Source organism: Notothenia coriiceps, unplaced genomic scaffold, assembly GCF_000735185.1.
Source record: "Notothenia coriiceps isolate Sejong01 unplaced genomic scaffold, NC01 NC01_scaffold00033109, whole genome shotgun sequence".
In the NCBI taxonomy this organism is placed as follows: Eukaryota; Metazoa; Chordata; class Actinopteri; order Perciformes; family Nototheniidae; genus Notothenia; species Notothenia coriiceps.
In genome coordinates, this window is record NW_011365810.1 from 1 (window position 1) to 11,683 (window position 11,683).

The 11,683-nt window shown below is 39.2% G+C and overlaps 1 protein-coding gene across 1 annotated transcript; it reads right to left on the minus strand.

The window, feature by feature from the left end:
• Positions 1–239: 239 nt before the first annotated feature.
• Positions 240–7,216, minus strand: dnaaf4 (dynein axonemal assembly factor 4). The gene is made up of 9 exons (XM_010789572.1): positions 6,985–7,216; positions 6,296–6,443; positions 5,056–5,189; positions 4,716–4,932; positions 4,489–4,634; positions 1,242–1,351; positions 1,009–1,162; positions 723–828; positions 240–602 (listed from the first exon to the last, which is right to left on the minus strand). Exons 1-9 carry the CDS (start codon positions 7,105–7,107, stop codon positions 490–492), a joined length of 1,251 nt encoding a protein of 416 aa, XP_010787874.1. The 5' UTR covers positions 7,108–7,216; the 3' UTR covers positions 240–489.
• Positions 7,217–11,683: the final 4,467 nt, after the last annotated feature.

An 11,683-nucleotide genomic window follows, 5' to 3' on the forward strand; every position in this document is an offset into this window, starting at 1 on the left:
TTTTTTTTTTTTTTTGAGGGAAGGGGTGGGGGTCAGAGGGTATAGGTATAAAAGTCACGGCTCGCCACTGAGTTAGTAATATGTTATTTTTGAACTCTACTGTAATTTACAAAATGTACCATCTCTTATAATATTTTTCAAACGTACACATTTTACTCCTGTGAGTGACATTTATACTGAAAACTTGTTTCGAAAGTAATTCATTCAATTAGGTTACATGGTGATGAACATCCATTTAATCGCTTATCATTTTAGGTGGTACAACTTTAGACCAAATCAAGTCAGGTTTTATTTATAAAGCACATTTTAAAACGATTTTTGGTCGAGACCAAAGTGCTGACCACACAACGTTGTTCTGCACACACTGTCTAGCAGTAATCAGTAATCACTAACAATTCAACACATGTCCTTCATTTTGTTGTTCTTTTGTGTCATTTATAAAACCATTGGGTAACAGAGAAAAATAAAAAGAGTAGCATTCTGTGTGTTTCAGTGCGTCCCAGTTGCAGAAACCTGGAGGATGTCTCTGATGGTCTGAGTGTCCGCTTGCAGCGCTGCATTGTGAGGGTCCAGCTTCAGAGCGGCCTGGTAGTCCTGCAGCCCTGAGAAGACGTAGGAGATGAGCTTACAGGACACTGATTCTTATTGTGAATGTTTTATTAAATAAATGCAAAGTTGTAAAGTAACAGTAGCAAATAAAATGTTCCTGTTGCTTTTCAAACCTTCTGCATAGAGCTGTAGTTGACAGAAGGCGGACCCCCGGCGGACGCTGGCCCTGGCTCTGGCTGCTGCGTTGGCAGGGACCGCTGGGGTCAGCAGATCCAGAGCCTGCACAGAAACAAGGAGGGAGATGTGTATTGCTTTAAATAATAGCTAGATGCACATTCAATGAGCTTTATAGGCAGCAGTGGTACAACTCTTGGGTGCAAAGTTACAGTTTCCAACAAGACAGTTCTTTGGACTCTCCTTATAACTGTTATTGTTATTGTCAAATACAGGAGTGCACACCTGAGAAGCATCCTCAATGGCCTTATGGAGATTTTTTAACTTCAGATGACAAGCTGCTCTGTTGGAGTGCAGTGCCGGGATCTTGCTGTGGAGCCTGATGGCCAGGTTGTAGGCATTCACTGCCCCCAGGAAGTCTCCAGAAGCAAAACACTTGCTGCAGGGAAGAGTCATTCAGTGATCGCATGGTTAAAATAATAAGAATTGGTGCAGTGAGTAGCTGTTATAGCACTTACTCTCCTTTGTCCTTCAACCACTCGGGGTTCCTCCCCTCCTCCCTCAGGTCCTTCAGCTCCTCAACGTCTGCATTTCCTGCACGCCTGGCTTCGGCTTGTTTTTGAAGCCACTGTTGATTCAGATATCAAAAGTGTGATCTGAGTGCTTATTCCGCTCACAAAGCATATCAGTGTAGTTGCCAGCACCGAGAACCTGGAAATGTTGAGTACCCCAAAGCCTTATGTCAGAAATGTATAGTACGGGTTCTCAGCACATATAAATATGTGGACAACAGTTAAAGGTGGTTTGTCGGATTTGGACAATTTTGGAGTGGTTTTGCGGTTATTGAGGATACTGAATGCATTTCTGACATTTCAGTATACAAAATGGCAGTTTAAACCAGAACGTAGACAATTATTTTTCAAATAAATAGGCAATCTGTCCAATCCAAATGATCCAGAATCGATCTAAAATTAATTTTAAAAAAAATAAAAAAGCATATATGCATTTTTATGCATATGCATACTGTATATGTTGGATTAAAGGTTTACTCAAAGCTTTTATAAGATGTTATTTTCTCGGAATGTTTAAAGGCACGACAACTAGGGTTCATCGGTTCATGTTACAAACACAACATTCAGAGTCTGTCAATCCACTGCCTCCAGACTCACTCTTTATTTAGGCTTTATGTCTTTTCTGGCCACATGTGGAAGTGCCAAAAAAGGGTGAACTACGGTCTATTATTATAATTTGTTGCAATTCCTTGTTAAAACCAAAAAAAAATGTCAGTTAACAAATGTCTACATTTATTTTAAATTGTATTAGACACACACACACACACCCATCAGTCTGATATCAACAGACTGTGTGGTCTAATTTTGAATTCTTTGTAGGGATGCTCCGATCGATCAGCCGCCGATCGATATCAGCCGATATTCACTCTCTGCCGATCAATCGGTGCTCTCTAAAAATGTCGATCGCGAGAGCCGATGGCATGACCTACAATACATGACACTCTCTGTGGCTTCACCATGGCTTCACCAGTCTGGCAGTATTTTAAGGTGTCCGAAAAAGACAATACAATAGCGGTATGCAACGTGTGTGAAGCAGAAATCCTGCAGCTCCGCCCGCTGTGAAGGACCGGTGAGCGGAGCAAAACCCACACTAAGAGTTAGACCTAACACACTTAGCTATTTTATCTACCTCTGGAACAAGATAAACTAGTTATAAATATATTTATTCTTCACTGTCGGGCCACTCATTACTGGATCAGTGAGCTGCATGAGATACTGGTTGCAGTCGAATAGTCGGTTTCTCTTAGGAACCTTCCTAACGGAGTAAAATGACCCGGAAGTCCCTCAGTGGCAGCCATGATAAGTGCCGTTCGAATTCTCTACATGATAGGAAAGGAGGTTTCAAACTTCCTTTATAACCTCCTTTAGCTTAGGAACCACTGGACCTCCTCCCTTACTGAAAGGAGAGGAGAAAATGCTGCCCCACAATGCCTTGCAGCCGCAGCATTTGCCGTCACACAACAGTCAGCCGTTCACGGAAACAAACGATTATGACGGAGAAGTTATAGGCCCTATCATGAAAGTTACGGTGCTTATTAAGCAGTCTAAAATGTATGTGGTAAGTTGCCAAAGTGCTTTTTTTTTTAACGTTCATCAGTATTATAATCAAAAAGAGAAATATGAACGTTAGTTTTTACTGAAATGATCAAATAAAGTCAACATTTCAGTGTTTACTGAGCTGTGTGGGGTTTGTTCAACTTTTAAAAGATGTTTGAATGGTGATATACACAGTGATAGATGTTAAGGACCAACGTTTATAATAAATACATTTGTATTGATTTTAAGATCTTTTCATAGTTCATACAATCATACGTATTGAGATCATTTGTATTAATGTGGACCGGAGGGAGAGGGTGACGAGCATAAGTTTCACTTTCATTTTTTATTTCAATTCCAACTTTGGTCGTGAAGAATATGTTTCTCTGTTGTCCACGTTCATAAAGCATAAAACAACAGCATCAGAGCACGGTGCAGAGTCTCTAGATTAATCCCTCATTCTTATTAAACATCCATGTTGTAGTCCGCTATAGAAAACTGTAGTTTCCATAGTTTCCCCACAGCAGCAGACGCACATTCATGACGTCCGCTGGCGCATCATAAACATGTTGGATAGTGAAAGTGCATTCGGATTTTCTAAAGTACGGCAGTCTCTTCTCCTAAGTCCTTTTGAATTCTCCTATCCACTATCCCTTAACCCCGTGACGTTTCACTCAGAGGTCAAGGAATAGACGATAGGGTTAGAATTTAGGAGCTAATTTTTGGATTATCCGACTGCAACCACTGACAGGCTGTAAGGAGAGAGAGAGAGAGGGAGAGGAAAAGAGAGCGCTTCCACTCATTTCTCCCGTGTTATTATCCAAAGTTAATGTAAACTTGAATAATGTACATCATTTGAATGTAATAATTATGTTGGTTGTTGTTTGTGGAAGCGTCAGGGAATGAGCGCCATTAACTGAGTTTTAAACATCACTTTAAATGGAAGATCCCCATAGGTCCCGCTCACTCGATCGGATCGTCGATCGGTATCCGCCGATACTGATTCCGGCGATCGGCCCCAAAATTGGCGATCGGAGCATCCCTAATTCTTTGGTCAGCTTTGATCTCCTCGGCTTGTCCCTACTATGGGCTCTTCGTCCCTTGTCCTGTCCACTTTATTACACAGTAAATGTTTTGTTTCCTGCTTTTCTGATCTGCTCCGGCCTGCCCTGGTTAACTTAGCATTATGCTGTTAATACAACTCAAGATTGCAGTCTGTTTCAACTCAAGAGCCCTCTGGCATTTCAGTGGACAGAATCCCTGGATGTTATTAATCTGCTGTAGTTGATCAGCAGTTTGCAGTGGCTGGCTTATAGTTTAACTACCGGTACATCCATATTTGTGTAGTGATTTAAATAGTTTAATTAACTGTTTAGCCTTTTCTGTGAAGCTGACTACTGATACAAACAAATATTTTTGTCCATAAAAGCTAAGCTGATATGAAAAAGTGTTAAACATTGCAGAGCAGAGAGAATGACTAGTGCATTAGGACCTCCTGTATACACAGAAACTATAATTAATAGAAGACTACCCACAAAAGTGATCGTCTTTTTTTTTTTACTCAGGCCAGAATATATAAAAAAAAAGCAGCTGGCACAGCCACAACGTACGCCAGGCCTTACACTTGACAAACTGTCAGAGAAGATGATGATCTCACCTCCTCCTCCTCTGGCACTCTTGATTCCCGGAGCGCAGTTTGGAAAACGCGTGGAGTGAATCTGACTTGAATGTTTGCAGCACGCCTCGGAGCGGGCAGGAGCGCTGGGGTTTTCTGGCCCTTTGCTTCACTGTTGCCTCTTTCATCTAAATGCAGAGATATAATATGATCACTAACATACCAACATCTGACCAGAAGCAAGTTTGATCACACAGTAAATGACGTACCTAGTTTGACCTTTGCTCCATCTGAGCCTCCTTTCTCCTGCTTCTCTGTCGGGGTTTTCAGTTTGTTCTGACGGTCTCTCTGGTCTTGGAGCTTTAGTTTGGCCTCTGTCTCAGCTGTTTCTCTCTGTCTCAGCTGCCATGCTGCCAGCTCTGCTGTCGTCTTCTCTCGCTCATCCTCCTTCCTTTTCACAATTCTGTCTCTTTCCTCCTTTTCAAGCTGAGGTCAAGTAAAACTAATTATAACAAAATATTTCTTGATTCCAGAGCACAATTCTAATGGTATTTTGGTACACTGGGTGATGGGGTCATGAGTAGATTGTGATGTCATTGAGAGTGTTACCTTCATCATTGTCTCCAGTGCGTACTTTTTCTCTGCTTGCTGTTTCTCAGCCTTTGATCTGGACTCCGAACACAGCCTCTCCTGGTATTTCAACAGAGCCCTTTCTCTGACCTCCTTCTTCTTTTCTTTATCATCTGAAACACATTGATTTATTATGGTAGATGAATTATTAGGAAATGTACAGTATTGGATATTTTTTGTTAAATCAAGCAGATATTCAAAATGGCCATGTTGTAGAAGCAGTAGACTTACTGATCTCTATCTTTTTATTTCTTAGCCTTTCCAGCCTTTTCCGGCCAAGGTCATGAATAATTTGAACAATGAAATTAGGGTTGGATTTGGCATGCTGACTAGTTCCTAGGTTTCACTGTAATAATGTGGCAGAATAGAGAGCGCAAGTCAAATGACATTAATGGAGAGAAATTAGTGACAGCTGGTCCAGAATGGTCCTGATGTGCAGTAAATATAGACGTCTGTCAGATTCACATTGTGTAATATTAAGAACAACACTGTGCAGCCTAGCTGGGTGATGTGTTGAGTACCCTTGTAAATACTTGTATTCTCATCTCATCTTGTCGCTGGGCTTGCCAGTAGGAAGTTGATGAACAATACAGTTTGATAACAGAATGCTATCCCTCAGATTAACACTGGCTTAGTTGGAAACAGTAAATGGACAGCATTTATATTGCACTGCTCCAGGCTTCCAGACTTTTACAAGCCAGCATTCACACACATTCAGACAGAGGCTACCTCACAGGGTGCTCAGGGAAATAAAATTCACACACTGCTGACACACTTTGGGGTTAAGTGCGCAAGGAGATTTCAGACATTTTGATTGTCTGGGGAAACCCGTTATTGCCCGTTTTCTCACAGCCTTGTTCATCTGAGCAACTCTGAGTTGGAAGACTTTTTAAGTTGTCTTATTGTTAGACAACGTGCCTCAGCCTTCAATAAAATCTCAATCATTTTGTTTGCCATAAATGCAGTTGCTAATTTCTCTTTTTTCTAATGTGTGCCTTATTTAATCTTTTTATGGTGTATATTTTTGTTATTAAATTGATGTTTGTCATATTGGAAGTATTTTAAATTGTCTATTTGTGTCTTTTATACTTTTTAGTCTGAGTTTAACTGGTTTCAGGCACTTCAGACAAATTACAAGACTATGATTTTCTCATACATTTCATCAAAGCAATATTTCAATGGGTTTTATGTAAAAGGGGGAAAAAACGTTTACTCCTACATGTAGTTATCACCAGATGCTCCCAGAATGCATTGGAACATTTTGGCAGAGTGATGACTGCGACTCCATTTCCAACCTTTGCTGTGCTTCTGTCCTCGTCCACAGGTTCAGACAGAAAGGCTTCGAACAGATAGGGGGGGTAATGCACCTGAGCAGAAAACCACGGACAAAACATATTGTTGGCTAAAATGTGAGAAACAGAGAAACAAACAAAAAGCGCATGCACTTACATTTGTTTAATCAAATATAAATCATTGCACATTAGGCATAAGAAAATACTGCTTTGGGATGCGTCAGTTGAAATTGTAATGTTAATGAAACTTTTGTGTACACAGTAAGTACACAGTTGAGTACATTTTGAGTACACTAATTCTGTGTTTATATTTTACTCTGCTGTATGGTCATTAGAAACAACTCTACTGCCATTTTACAGAATTGTAAAATAGTTGTTTATAGAAATATTACAAAATAAAAAATGAATCATGGTGATCTTTAATCTAAACAAGATCAATAAAACCAAACATCACCAAAACTATTTGAATCCCATGACATGGAGATATTAACAACTAGACCGACACATGTGTCCTTTTATGTTGTTGCTGGTAAACTAACAAACGCGAAGTGTGTGACTCATAGACTGTAAAGTACTGTGACTAACCCAATGTGAATGAAACACAGCCCTATGTTACCTTCAGGTACTCTTCTGTAGACAGGAAGTCCACTCTCTCCGCGCGCGCTCCCTTTAAAGGCACGCTGATGAACACCGTGCTGTCCGTCTGAGTCCACGTGTAGTCCGTCACTATCAGCGGCATCTCCGCACAGTACCCGCTCTTTGAAAGCGCAACAAGTCGATGTTTCAGCTAAAAAAACGGACTTCTTCGACAAAAGGCGAGGAGTCTTGAGAGTAGAGATCTACTGCCGCTAAGCGTCCCGTTGCTATGGCGACCAGAGACCGTATGCTCCCTTCATGTTATCGGAAGAAAATCGAAAATGAGAGTTGTAATCAATCCCGATTCTGTACATTTCCTTTTGATTGCCAAAAAGCCTAAATTACAGTTTTTTCAATTGCTAAAACACGTTTTTTTTTAAAACAGGGCTCAAAATGTACTTATATATATAAATAAATGCATATTGTTTTAACTTTTTTGATTGAGAGGAAATAGTAATTTGACTCGAATTTGTCTTGTTTAATGGAAAAATTTACTTGTTGCTTTAATACAAATAGTTTTGTTTGTGATAAAGCATTTATCAAACTGAATGTTATATTTTCCCCAGTGATCATAGTTAAAACCTGTGTGTGAACTGTTTTGGGAGTTTTATAAATATGTTGAGGTTAATGAGAAAAGCTGTTCTCCTTGTACTGTGTATGTTCAGCTCAATTTTTGGGTTAGTGGAAATACTGCCTTAATGCTTTTTAAAACCCTATTTAGCTTTGTAAAACCTTTATTATTCCCCCCCGAAGTCACACAAGCAATTATATAGGGGATGCAAAATATACATTACATTACATTATATATGAAATATTAAAACATTTCAGTAAGACTCAGCATCACAGTGATTACAAAAGCACATGAGCTATTCTCACTTAAAAAATGACTTAAAACTGCTTTCAAGGATGTCATGGCCCCTAGGGGACAGTGTAACAAGCTGCAAATATAACCTGCAAATATAACCAGTTTCTGAGGGGCGGGGGGGGTGAGGAGCTCGACGCTTATGAACTGTCAATAGGAGTGCGGGGGGAGCCTCGCTGCGGGGAAGCAGTAGGCTTGTTTGAGACAAGCGGCAAACTCTGGGCCACTTCCGGGATGCGAATCAGGAAGTGCCTCAAATTGCAGTTCATCTAGTGGCCATTAGGAGCAGTCTGCAGAAGGGAGCAATTTCCATAGACCCCAATGTTAAAATGCCCAACTTTACAGCAGACATAAACATGTTTACATCGTGGTTTCAAAACATTTTATCCTCAGTATAGTTAGATTCCCCCTTCCTGTCTAGGGATCCTGGAGTGAATTTTTTCTCAACTCATCTGTTTAATTAATATTAAGCCTTAAAGTTATGCATAAATTAGGGCGTGGTCACTTTGAGTGACAGGTACGAGCCTCACTATCAGCTAACAGCAATTTGTCAGCTCTGTAGGCTCATAGGCTAGGCTTTGCCAGCGCCATATAGATAGAAGAGTTACGACAGCGGAAGTCCAAAAACGGTTATCGTCACGTGGTTCATGCAGACGAGGATCGTTCCCCGGAAGTTCATGGCGGCCAATGTGAATGCATTGATAACAGGAGATAGAACTACGATTTTTGGTAATTATTAGTGAATAAAGGTTTTGATTTGCAATATTTATACAACAAATCGATATGTGTATGTATTTACATCAATATGTTTTAAAAAATAAAATAGAATTTGCTAATATTAAGTGATAATATTAGGATTAGTGTGAACAACTAGTTTACATGTTAGGCTAACAGTGCCTTGGTTAAAGAGCCTGTTGCTGTTTATTTATAGCTTTGAATTCTTTAAAACCAATATTATCTTCTTAAACTTGTATGGTAGTCAGGAGCATCACTTTCTAATGTTTATTGATATATTTAGAGGGAGGGGATCTAAAGGAATGCTTCAAAATTCAGATTAGATTAATTTCTACCATTTTCTTAAATTCATGGTAGTTTCAGTAATCCCATGGTAATTGAGGACACAAGTTATCTAAATGACTAATGTCATCTTTATGGCTTTCAGAAAAGACAGGAGACCGACAGGTGACTATCAAAGGACTAGCAGCAGCAGCAGCAGCAAGCAGCATGCGCATGAATGATATGATGTTATAATGTGTATGTTTTAGGAACATCCATTGCAAATACATGGAATCAATAACATGTGGATAGCATATCATGCTAGTTATGTCTGTTGCCTTTCCTGACGTGTTGTCTGTGTTTTGCTGTGCTGCCTCCTAGTCCGCAAACCATGGTTTGGCTGTGCTGGCCTGGTGATGCTCAAATCACTCCGAGAAAGGAGTACGAATGTACGGCTTCCCCAACTGACACAGAGCGGAGGAAAAAATGGCTTGCTCAAGTCAGCCAGGAGCATTTTCACGGACCAACAGCAAAAAAATAGTGAGAGGTTATTATATAACAAACACTGCATTTTCACTTTTCCACAAAACGAAACGCCACACCATTGGGAAAGCTTAATGTTTGTTTAATACAAAAAAACAGGGAAAGGCTTGTGTTGAGACTCAGGGTGCAGGGTGAGGTCTCAGTGCAGGTAATTCATGCTTCCCATGAACTCCCCCTCTGTTCTTGTGCTGAAAGAGGGAGTAACAGACAGGGAAAAGGGTTATACACACCTATATGCAGCACCTATTGGGATGGGAAATTGCCTTGTGGAGGATAAGGTGGTGGTCTTTGTTCCCAACTGAAAGTTCTATGGAACTTTATTTATTTGTGGAGTTTAACAAAGTATGACAAGATGGCATCAGTAACAGATGTGATATGAATTCTATAAAGTTGGTCTCACATTCGTGGTCATATTTTATATATCAGTATGTAATGGTANCAGCAGAAATAAACATGTTTACATCGTGATTTAAAAACATTTTATTCTCAGTATAGTTAGATTCCCCCTTCCTGTCTAGGGATCCTGGAGTGAATTTTTTCTCAACTCATCTGTTTAATTAATATTAAGCCTTAAAGTTATGCATATATTAGGGCGTGGTCACATTGAGTGACAGCTCTGTCAAGTGACTGCTGCTGCTAGCTTCTTGTCTCTCTGCTAGCTGCTCCGTGAAGCTACAGGGACTCTGCCTGGTCAGTTCATCCAGGCAGGGCCGTTTCTAGCTTTTTGGGGGCCCTAAATGCCCCCTTAATTTAAATTGGCTATGCTGTTTGGGGGCCCTAGTTTTTACAGTTTTTTAAACTACAATGGGGGGATTCCGAAGCCTTTAAGATAATCTGTGGAGATGCGTCAATCTGTTACACTTTAATAGGAAAATAGGCTAATTTCACGAAAACCAAGCAATTGAAAATTACAAAAAATTATATTAAAAAGGTAAACAATAAGGTTCCTCTACGTCAATAAATGCAAGAGATGCAGCATTTTCTCAACAATGTTTAATTTGCATTTCTCATCTTCCTCAGACGTCACTCATTGGCTGACAGCCCAACGATGATTTGGACTTTATTACCCCAAAAACACAAGCCGCAGCTTTGCTATCATTGCAGTTTAGTCGTGTTTATATCCTAAATTGGATTGTTAAGCATAATGCTTTACCAAACACAGGAGGGGGCTTGGCTGTCTACAAATAAAGAAGGCTCATTTTAATTCTCCCCAAATATATTGAGGCTTAACCTGAACTTTGAATTCTCTGCTCCCATCATAATCTTGGCGATCTTGTTAAAATTGTGAATGCAGAATTAGAAATACTATGTAACTGGTTTGCAGTTAATAAAGTATCCCTTAATGTGGACAAAACAAATGACATGTTATTCAATACAAAGTCTGAGAGTAGAAATGACTGCATTATACGGATTTGCAATACCGAGATAGAAAAAGTTGGTGCATGTACATTTTTAGGACTGCTTGTTGACGAAAAATTCAATTGAAAGCACCATATAAATGATATACAGACTAAACAGTCAAAAACAACAGGTATTTTGTATCATACTAAGAACCTTCTTGAAGAAAAAATACTCTTTATAACAGTCTATTTCTCCCTTACCTTTACTACTGCTCCGAAATATGGGGAAACACGTACTCAACAAATCTACAAAAAATAATAACATCCCAAAAAAATGTATTAGAAATAGTCTTTGGTGTTGGTAAATATGATCAAACAACTCCCATATTTAAAAAAAACTCAATCTATTAAAATGTCTTGACATAGTACAGCTTAAAACAGTACTGGTTATGCACAACATTTTCCATAACAAAATGCCTAATAATATTCAAAAGCAGTTCCAAACCACAGCGTGAACATATGAATGTAAAAAAAGTCACTTGAAAATAAGTGTTCACAATGTATATGCAATTATGCATATATTATTATTATTATTATTCATTTGCCAAGTACATGTGTACATATGTATATATTTATATATAGTATTTTCATTTCCAAAAAAAAGATAGTTGAAACTGCTATTGACATGTGCAGAAAATGAACCTATATCTAGTTTGCGTATATATATGTATATGCATTTATTGTTTTCCTGCCCTAACTTTTATTACATTTTTTCTCCTGTTTTCTTTATTTTTTGTACTCCGTCATTTCTATACATTTTTGACGCAATAATGCCGATGTTGTATTAGGATAATGCACGGGAGGGCTACTTTCCATAAGCTATGCTTCAGCCCTCCCGCTTCTACTAATTTTGTTCATCTTTGTGTGTATGAATTATA

Coding starts and splice junctions, on each gene's coding strand:
- dnaaf4 (XM_010789572.1), bottom strand. CDS start 7,107: ATGCCGCTGATAGTGACGGACTACACGTGGACTCAGACGGACAGCACG. Junction 5,190..6,295: donor GCATCTGGTGATAACTACAT/GTAGGAGTAAAC, acceptor AATGTGTTTCAG/ATGATAAAGAAAAGAAGAAG. Junction 1,163..1,241: donor TGGTTGAAGGACAAAGGAGA/GTAAGTGCTATA, acceptor TCTTCCCTGCAG/CAAGTGTTTTGCTTCTGGAG.